The sequence below is a fragment of the Xenopus laevis genome, chromosome 2L, assembly GCF_017654675.1.
Source record: "Xenopus laevis strain J_2021 chromosome 2L, Xenopus_laevis_v10.1, whole genome shotgun sequence".
NCBI lineage: Eukaryota > Metazoa > Chordata > Amphibia > Anura > Pipidae > Xenopus > Xenopus laevis.
In genome coordinates, this window is record NC_054373.1 from 14,312,465 (window position 1) to 14,322,153 (window position 9,689).

Genomic DNA, 9,689 nt, shown 5'->3' on the forward strand with positions numbered 1-9,689 from the left:
ATTTGTTTTTATTCTTTTCTGCTTCACCAAGTGCCCCTGGCTTTTATAACAGTCTTACTGACTCATGTTTCAGTTTGAGCCTTGAATAAGACTCTGTAGTTCTTGCTATGGCTACTTGTGTTCTTTGTAGAGTTAGCATCTCCTGGCAGGCAGTTAGCATGTGGCTCTGAGGCTCAGAAATATAACGTAGTCTAATGTACCTCTACCTTAGTGTTACCCCTGCTGTTCTCTAAACCTTCTTTTGTCTGAACGTCTGAGAATTATTGAATAACTGGCTTGCTTTATCATTCCTACACATACAGATGCCCAATACATGCCCAATCTAGTTCTTCAGCTCCTTTGCATTAAAGACATCCTACTAGATGCATGTGTTGAGGAAAGACAACTCTGATCCAGTGGGATGTTGATTGCACAGAATGATGGATGGAGCGGGGCTTTGCCTACATGAAGTGAAGCTACGACACTCAAAATAAGGCTACCAGCTTTAGCCTGAATAAAGTCACACGAGACAACTGAGGGTCAGGGCAGATCAGTTGGATAACACTTTACACAATCCAGTAACAGACAATTTATTTTGGATTTCATCATCATCATCAACATCAACACCATCACAGTGTAAAGACACATTAGAACATACTAAAGGCATTAGGTTTTATGTTACCAGTTATTATAAAAGGCCCCCATAGCTATGCTACACTATAACATTGCTTTAGTTGGTTTCACAGTGGTGTCTCATTAATGACATTTATTATCTATGGCATTTATAAATACCCTTCATTGCAATACAAAAATACTGAACGTTCCAGGCATGAACTAGCGTATATTTATTTGGCTGTCAGTCTATAGAGATCACTGGGTGCTGCCTGAGTTAGTAAGGCTCACTAAATAACAATACAGAACAAACAGATGATCGACACACCTAGCAATGGAACATTTTCCAGTTTTGTTCTCTCACTGGAAATAGGATTATACCATCAATATGTCAGCCAGTCCCCAAGCTGTTGCTAAACTGCTGCACTCAGCATTACATAGTTTAGTATCCCACAGCAACCAATCAGATATTTGCTTCCAATATTATAACAATATTGCAATAGACTAGCTGCTGATTGGTTACTGTGAGTTACTGGACTAGAACAGAATGTTTTCACTGATATACCTTGTTTGTGCCATCTGGCTAGCAGTTTAGGGCATACTATATCTAAATAATTGTCTGGCTTAAAGCTGATCTCTGGGAATGTAGAACTGGATATTATCAGTCAAGAACAAGCTCCCCAAGTCCTGTGTTATTCTGTGTACGGTGTACTAAACTATTTAGAATAATAGTCCTAAAAATATATCCTTATTAATGTTATGTAATGATGTCATAATTTAGATTCACTGCTTAGTGATGTGTGAAATGACTCACTAAAAATGAGTGTATTATAAGAAATAGTGTATACCCTGCTTTAAAGTATGAGATATTAAACGTTACCTAAAAAAAGAACTTGGCTAGAAGTCTTGTACCTTTACTTGGTCCCAGAACTCCTTAAGTCCCCCTATACTCTTCCATAGAGGGTATGGGAGAAATTATATTATATTTACAAATACAAGAGATAGAAAGGGGCAAGCTCTTGTTGCTATACCACAGAACCACAATGCAATGTGTCCGTACATATTTGTTCACCCACTATTGTGTGAATTGTCATAGCATGAAGAATGACTAATCCCAAAGAGTCCAGTGTTCGCTTCTTGCTTTCGCAGTGTCTCTAGTCCAGAACCCGCAGGCTATATTTACTTGGAAAACTGTATAGCTTTGATGCTGAGGCTGCCTGGAATAAAGTGAGTGAACCTGCAGATGGTACAGGTACAAACGCCAGCACTCCCAGGCAGATTGTAAGCAGGGCACTGAGGTTCCTCCAAGGACAGTGAGTGGAACTTGTTACTGCATTGAGGGTCTGGATTGTTGCTTGTCCCTGGGGCTAAGAGCATGGATCCAGGTGCAGCGAAAAGGGGCAACCCAGCAAGCAGCAACCTTGGCCCTGGGCCACTTATGTCTCCAATTAGCCTTCTTAATTCTTGAAGGGAGCTGCCAAGGAGCAGTATGTAATTCCTGGCTAACAGTAGCGTGGCAATCTTGGACAGCTTCCTTCCAGGTGAGCTCTGACAATGGGTTGCAGAATAGGGCAAGATGACTTCCCGTAGAGCGTCCATCGCTAGGTTTAAATCTTGCATCCTTTTCCTTTCCCTACTGTTAATCTTTTTTCTTAATTGCTGTTGTTCCTCCCTTAGGTCATTGGCATGCCCCCCACAGCCATTCATAGACACAGATGGCTCCTGATTATTGTCTTCGCTGATGTTCAAGATGGAAGAAGGGTGCCTGTAGCTAGCAGGTAGGTCTTGGACAGCTTTGTTACAAAGCAAGTCACTCTGGCAGTGCCTCATCATCTTCTCTCTATTCTGTATGAACCTGCAGATTTGCATAATATGGCTCCCAGAGTCCTTAGCGTCTTAAATCGTAGTCATACTTGTGTACGAGGAAGCAGTGAGGTAAAAGTAAGGGAAAAGAAACAGGTTGTTGAGGGACTTGCAAGTGCAATGACCTGTAGCCGGCTTGCTTTTCTTGTCGAGGCTGTGCATCTGATAAACCAGTGGATGAGACTGCCCTCCCAGCCGATCCAGCCTCTGCCAATACTTTCATTGGCTAATGTGTTCCTGCCTTAAAAACTATAATACAAAAGCCAAGTCATGTCTAAAGCTTCATTGTAGCAGTTAGTGTGTTTCCCAGGGAAGTCTGCTCTTACTCAGTATCCAACTGCACACAACAGATTCTTTTATAGACACTTGCAAAAGCTCCCATGAATGTAACACTGGGCTTATGTCAGGCGGCTGCTTCTATTTAATAAGGATTCCCACACACGGGTGCGCATCGTGATAAAGATACATAGTCTTTGTGGTATTTTTCCTGGGCATATTTTCAATGTTTTTGTGACAGTGCTTATATCGCTGACAATGGCCTTGTTTTCAAAAAGGTATGGCCAGAAATGTTACAAAAACACTTCTGGGCTCATTTGTTAATGTGTGCAACATGCTACAGAACTAGTACACCATCTATTGTTTGTGTCTGTAGTGCATTTAGCAACTATTAAGTCCACTATGGGCCTCTTCTACCAGAGCAGTGATCCCCAACCAGTGGCTCAAAAGCAACATGTTACTAACCAATCCCTTGGATGTTGCTCTCATTGGCCTCAAACCTGGTGCTTATTTTTAATCTAGACTTGGAGGCACATTTTGGTTGTATAAAAACCAGGTGTACTGTCAAACAGAGTCTCCTGTAGGCTGTCAGTCCACATAGGGGCTACCAAATAGCCAATCACAGCATTTATTTGGCACCTCAAGAATGTTTTTAATGCTTGTTTTGCTCCCCAACTCTTTTTACATTTGAATGTGGCTCACGGGTAAAAAAAAGGTTGGGAACCCCTGTGTTAAAGGAACTTTGTATGTATCTTATATCTCAAAGCAGGCTGTATACATGAACCTCCTGCCCCACTGCATTATGGCCAGTCCTTTATGTACTGGGGCAATCCAGATGTTTATGAACAATGTGGCAAGACCTCAAGCATTAGTAAGACTAAGGGGCAGATTTACTAAGCAGCGAATTTTGGCCAGTGTCCGTTTTGCACCCATTGCAAATGCGCTCAGACTACGCCAATTCACTAATATGCTGAGTTTCGTCCTGGGCACCGAACGCTGGCAACTTTTCGCTAGGTGCATGCATTTCATAGCGAAGGTGCGCTAGCCAGTAGCGATCGTAGAGGGGGGCGGGCTCTGGTGCGTGACGCTCAGCCGTCACGCACCTCCGTACGGCCGTATTTGGCCGCATTTTCAGTGGTGAACGGACTGCCGGGGGGCCCTGAGGGGGTGCGGGCCCTGGCCTGCTCCCCCGGTAGTTCCGCCACTGGCGCTAGCGTTCATTTGTGCCTAGCGAAAATTCGCTAGGGATCTTGCGCTCAGGTCAATTTGCATATGGTGGGAAATTTAAAGTTGTATGGACGTCTTTATGTTAAATGTTGGTGCAAATACTTACAAATTCACTTTTAAAAACACATGTCCAGGGAACCTTAATAAAGACAATAGAGTTATTATAATGCCCTACACATGAGCGCACTGTAAAATTAAAGTTCCTTATGTTTAAAAACGTATGAGGAAAACTGGTTACCCAAAAAAGGAAAAGTCGCCAGTGTATTTTGAACTTTATGTATTTTTGGCTCACAGGATATGATGTAAGTGACAGAAGATTGAGGAAGATCTCACTGCTTTATAGCACTTCGCCTGGTCTGAGGTGGCGAAGGCAACTCTGACGAAAGAGGTAACGTTCTTCAAAATCCGCATTTTAGTGAATTTGCAGAGTAACGTCCATTCGCCAAAGTAAAAAGTCGCCTGGCGATAGAGTGTGAATGAACGCTAGCGATGGTCCCATTCACTAGCAAATTGGCGTCTGCTAGTAAACTGGCGATGTCCCTGCGGATGGCAACGCAGGCGAAAAGTCGCTATTATTAGCCACTTCGCTCTTTAGTAAATCTGCCCCTAAGAATGAGAAATTCAAGGTTCACTTATATTTACAAATTAAAGTTTTGGGAGATGTTCCTAAAGCCTTTAGCAGTGGAAGTTTTTGACTTTGAGCGGTTTTGAATGAAAGGAGCACCTTTTGCTTTCAAGAAGGCAATGGCCCAAACCAACATCTTATTTAGTTGGGTACAGATAATTTGCCTTATCCTCTGCTCCATTCCTCAACATGATTCACTAAGCTCACCAGCTACTGAGAGTGTAGATTGGTTTCTACTGAGATCTTACTCTTGTATCTCCTGTTTCTACAATGAGAGGATGGAATACACTGTTCTTGCCACATTTAATACATATTAATTTACACAACTGTTGCATATGAGGAGCTTGAAGGAGCGACACTTGCTAATCACAGTAGATTTGCGTTGCTTTTATGGCAAAGTTATTGTCACCACCTTCGGCCAGCAAACCAAATGGTTGGTGATAAAAGCTGCACATTGTTGTCCTCCCTTTACAAACACAATAATTGTGACCCTAATGTCAGTCAGTGCTTCAATGATCCATTCAGATGGTGGCCTGTTCTTCTCTGAAAGCAGCAATGACTGATTGTATCTTGTTAACTGCGGGTTTTGCAGCCCTCATATACATACATTTGGTCAACTGCAAATGTGAGCTAAAGTCCTGCCTTTGTCTGTTCCCCCTGCCGGTCCGATGACAGTAAAATAATGTAAGTGCCAGATGTTTAATTAGCCACTTTATTTAGGGGTAAACAAGAAATGAGAAAATCCGTGGGAAAAGTCTAGGACTGTTTTTCAGATTTTGTATAATAATAATAATGGGAATCTACAGAAACGGAACATATACTATTCTATATTTATCTAAGTAAATCAAAATAGGTGAGTGATCCTGATAATGTTTATGGATAATTCCCCAGCGAATGAAAGGAACACAGTAGTTTTTCATCTGTGCTCTAAGTGGACTATGGAGTAATATAGAAGATTGTTGACCTAGGGCTATATCACAGGCTCCCACAGAGTAAGCGTCAGGACAGCAAAAGTCTCTAAGGGTAAGGCCAGACGAGGAGATTCGGGGAGATTTTGTCACCTGGCGACTTATCGCCACGTCTTTTGCGCGACTATCTCCCCGAACTGCCTCAGCGTTTTTTCCCCATAGGCTCGAAGGAAAAGTCGTCAGCGCTAATGCACACGCGGCAATGCGTTTTCAATAGTCGCCCAAAGTTGCCTCACACGCGGCGATGCGTTTTCAATAGTCGCCCAAAGTTGCCTCACTGAGGCAACTTTGGGCGACTATTGAAAACGCATCGCCGCGTGTGCATTAGCGCAGGCGACTTTGCGCTGTAGCCTATGGGGAAAAGACGCTGAGGCAGTTCGGGGAGATAGTCTCACAAAAGACGTGGCGATAAGTCGCCAGGCGACAAAATCTCCCCGAATCTCCTCGTCTAGCTGATTGAGGCAACTTCGGACGACTATAGAAAATGCATCGCCACGTGTGCATTGGTGCAGGCAACTTTGCATTGTAGTCTATGGGGAAAAACGCCAAGGCAGTTCGGGGAGATTGTTGCTCAAAAGACGAGGCAATTAGTCGCCAGGCGACAAAATCTCCCCGAATCTCCTCGTGTGACCTTACCCTAAAGGGGTTGTTCACCTTTGAATTAACTTTTAGTATGATGTAGAGAGTGATATTCTGAGACAATTTGCCATTGGTACTAATGACCCTAGCAACCATGCATCAATTTGAATAAGAGACTGGAATATGAATAGGAGAGGCCAAAATAGAAAGATGAGTAATAAAATTAGCAATAACAATAAGTGTGTAGCCTTACAGAGCATTTGTTTTTAGATGGGATCAGTGACCCCCATTTGAAAGCTGGGAAGAGCCATATGGATGAGGCAAATAACACAAAACTATAAAAAGTAAATAATAAAGATCAATTTCAAAAGTTGCATAGAATTGGGCATTCTATAACATACTAAAAGTTAACTTAAAGGTGAACCACCCCTTTAAAGAAAAATGGATTTTATTTCAGCCGGCAGCAACAGGTATAAAATAAAGGCCGTTTCTTTCCAAAGACAATAAATATAGCTTTAGGCAGCAGTGTCGGGTCAATAATAACAAAAAGGCAGTCAAATTACTAGGGATGCACCAAATCCAGGATTCGGTTCGGGATTCGGCCATTTTTAGCAGGATTCGGATTCGGCCAAATCCTTCTGCCCGAAGAGGCCCATAGTGGACTTAATAGTTGCTAAATGCACTACAGACACAAATCCGCATATGCAAATTAGGGATGGGAAGGGAAATCGCATTTGTCACAAAACAAGGAAGTAAAAAATGCTTTCCCCCCTCCCAAACCTAATTTGCATTATAGTAGATTACAAAATAGTGGATTCGTTTGCATCCCTACAAATTACAGACCTTCTATATGGGTGACTGTGTGTGCACAGCAACATAGGATCCTTAGTGTCAAGATCCACAACTCTCTTCCCGTGTCTCTCCTAGTCAGAGCCCATGAGAGACTGACAAGTCTGAGCTTTAAGAAGTGCTGATTAGCCACCTGAAGCTAATAAGATCCAGCTGGTCAGTCAGTAGCACATCACTCTGTTACAGGCTACAAGAAATGCCCAGAGAAACAGTGTTTAAAGGGATACTGTCATGGGAAAAAAAAAAATTCAAAACGAATCAGTTTATAGTGCTGCTCCAGCAGAATTCTGCACTGAAATCCATTTCTCAAAAGAGCAAACAGATTTTCTTATATTCAATTTTGAAATCTGACATGGGGCTAGACATGTTGTCAATTTCCCAGCTGCCCCCAGTCATGTGACTTGTGCCTGCACTTTAGGAGAGAAATGCTTTCTGGCAGGCTGCTGTTTTTCCTTCTCAATGTAACTGAATGTGTCTCAGTGGGACATGGGTTTTTACTATTGAGTGCTGTTCTTAGATCTACCAGGCAGCTGTTATCTTGTGTTAGGGAGCTGTTATCTGGTTACCTTCCCATTGTTCTTTTGTTTGGCTGCTGGGGGGGAAAAGGGAGGGGGTGATATCACTCCAACTTGCAGAACAGCAGTAAAGCGTGATTGAAGTTTATCAGAGCACAAGTCACATGACTTGGGGCAGCTGGGAAATTGACAATATGTCTAGCCCCATGTCAGATTTCAAAATTGAATATAAAAAAATCTGTTTGCTCTTTTGAGAAATTGATTTCAGTGCAGAATTCTGCTGGAGCAGCACTATTAACTGATTCGTTTTGAAAATAATTTTTTTTCCCCATGACAGTATCCCTTTAAGGGAGGAACTCTATGATGCGGCTGGAGCGACACGTGGCCATGCGTCGAAATGCATACAACGTGTCAGTTGTTCTGAAGATAACGAGCTGCGTTTGCATCCGACAGTCGGATAAATGTATTTCTTACCTGTGATTTCTCCTTCACTTCCTGTTATCTTCAGAACATCCAACACGTCGCATGCGTTTCGTCGCATGGTGACATGTCGGCTCCAGGCTCATCGCGGAGCTCCTCCCTTAGCTGTAAGAAGCCGCACTCATGAGGGCATCATTATGTGCACTGGGTTCCTGGAAACACATGTAAGTTAAATATAATGGTGCTTCTGCTTTTACTGGTCCAAAAAGTACCAGGGATTTAGTGGTTTTTATATGGGACCAAAAGGATATAGATTTTAACCCAAAAACCCCTTTATAAAAGGACCACATAAAGCCACTGATCACTTATCTCTCATGGCTCATCATAGCCTCCTATTATAATTTAACTGTTAACCCGCCTCCTAAGTGTCCAAATAAGTTGACCTCAACAAAAAAGGGATCTTACTGAGTATGGACAGCTTAAACCCAGTAGCTTCTATAACATTAAAATTGCAGTAAGATAGCATTCACTTTTCTTGGATATGAGGGCTAGGTGATGTATATTGCAATCAAACTTCATTGCATGGAAACAGGATCGGACTGGGTCGGCAGGACAACGGGAAAAAAACCCAGACCTGCTCCCGGGCATTTGTTGACCCGCGTCTTTCGTGCATGTGCGCGACGAGAGTTTAAAGGTGGGCAGGGGGTCCCCGGGGACTGCCAAGAAAGCCCATTATTTAGCAGCCCTGGTAGGCCCTAAGGTTGCCACCTGGCCGGTAAAAATTATGGTTGATCCCAATGTTATTAATAGGGAAAAAAGACAAATATATAGGAAGGCCGGTATTTTTTTCCAGAAAAGGTGGCAACCCTAGTAGGCCCCCAATGGTTCAGTCCGACCCTGTATGGAAAGAACCAGACTAACTGTCAGAATTAGGATAGAGATAAACCTGGTTTTTACCCTTGTACAGAAGATAGAAAGTTCATCCTTTCCCTTTAATGGAATGAAATTCAAATCATTCACACGTTTCTTACAGTTGCCAAAGGTTAATAAAACACACACCTATGAAATGCAGACAATTTGCTTAGAAGCCTGTGTTTAATTTGGAGCACAGTGCTCACTGTTGTGGTTCATTTAAAAGGGGAAAAAGTTGGCAGCTTAACCCAAGGCCTTAGTTATTCTGAAAAGAAGTGAGTGACTTTAGCTACTGGGTCTTTTGGTTCCAGTCTCATAAAATGAATCCTTTCATGGGGACACATGGCCAAACCCGCTCAAAAAACAGAGGGAAGGGAAACAACAAAAGGGTCTCTGAAGTCATTTCCATGCACTGAATCTGGCCATCCGGTGGCACCTTTCCCAAATGAATGGGCAGGAAAATGAGCTATAAAGGGAACTAAGAGGGTAAATGCCTTGGCATGGAGCAATGGATGAGAGAAAGCGGTAAGGAGATGTTAAGCGTTCCTCCTACTGCCCTCTACTTTATTTCTCAGAGAGCGCGGGACAATGAACTGTGTAGAAAGTGTTAAGGTAATAAATGTGTCTCATTGAATTAATGCTGGCAAGGCTGTGGGACACCTGCTAAGGGAAAGAGGGAGCTTTGTGAGCCAGTGTGTGTGCTGGATCCCACATAGAAGAGTGCTCTGTTGATGTCCAGCAGAACAGAGGTCTAAGTATCCAGCAGATTTTCAACTGACGTTTGGACCATGAGAGACTGATCAATTTTTAGCAGCTGAGAAATAAAGGGATAATAACCAAATGTAATAAATGTTAACATAGTAA

At 42.7% G+C, this 9,689-nt stretch overlaps 1 protein-coding gene across 1 annotated transcript; it reads right to left on the reverse strand.

Moving 5' to 3' along the window:
* Window positions 1–553: 553 nt before the first annotated feature.
* olig1.L (oligodendrocyte transcription factor 1 L homeolog) lies at window positions 554–2,708 on the reverse strand. Its single transcript, XM_018245665.2, has one exon. It carries the CDS (start codon window positions 2,458–2,460, stop codon window positions 1,771–1,773), a length of 690 nt encoding a protein of 229 aa, XP_018101154.1. The 5' UTR covers window positions 2,461–2,708; the 3' UTR covers window positions 554–1,770.
* Window positions 2,709–9,689: the final 6,981 nt, after the last annotated feature.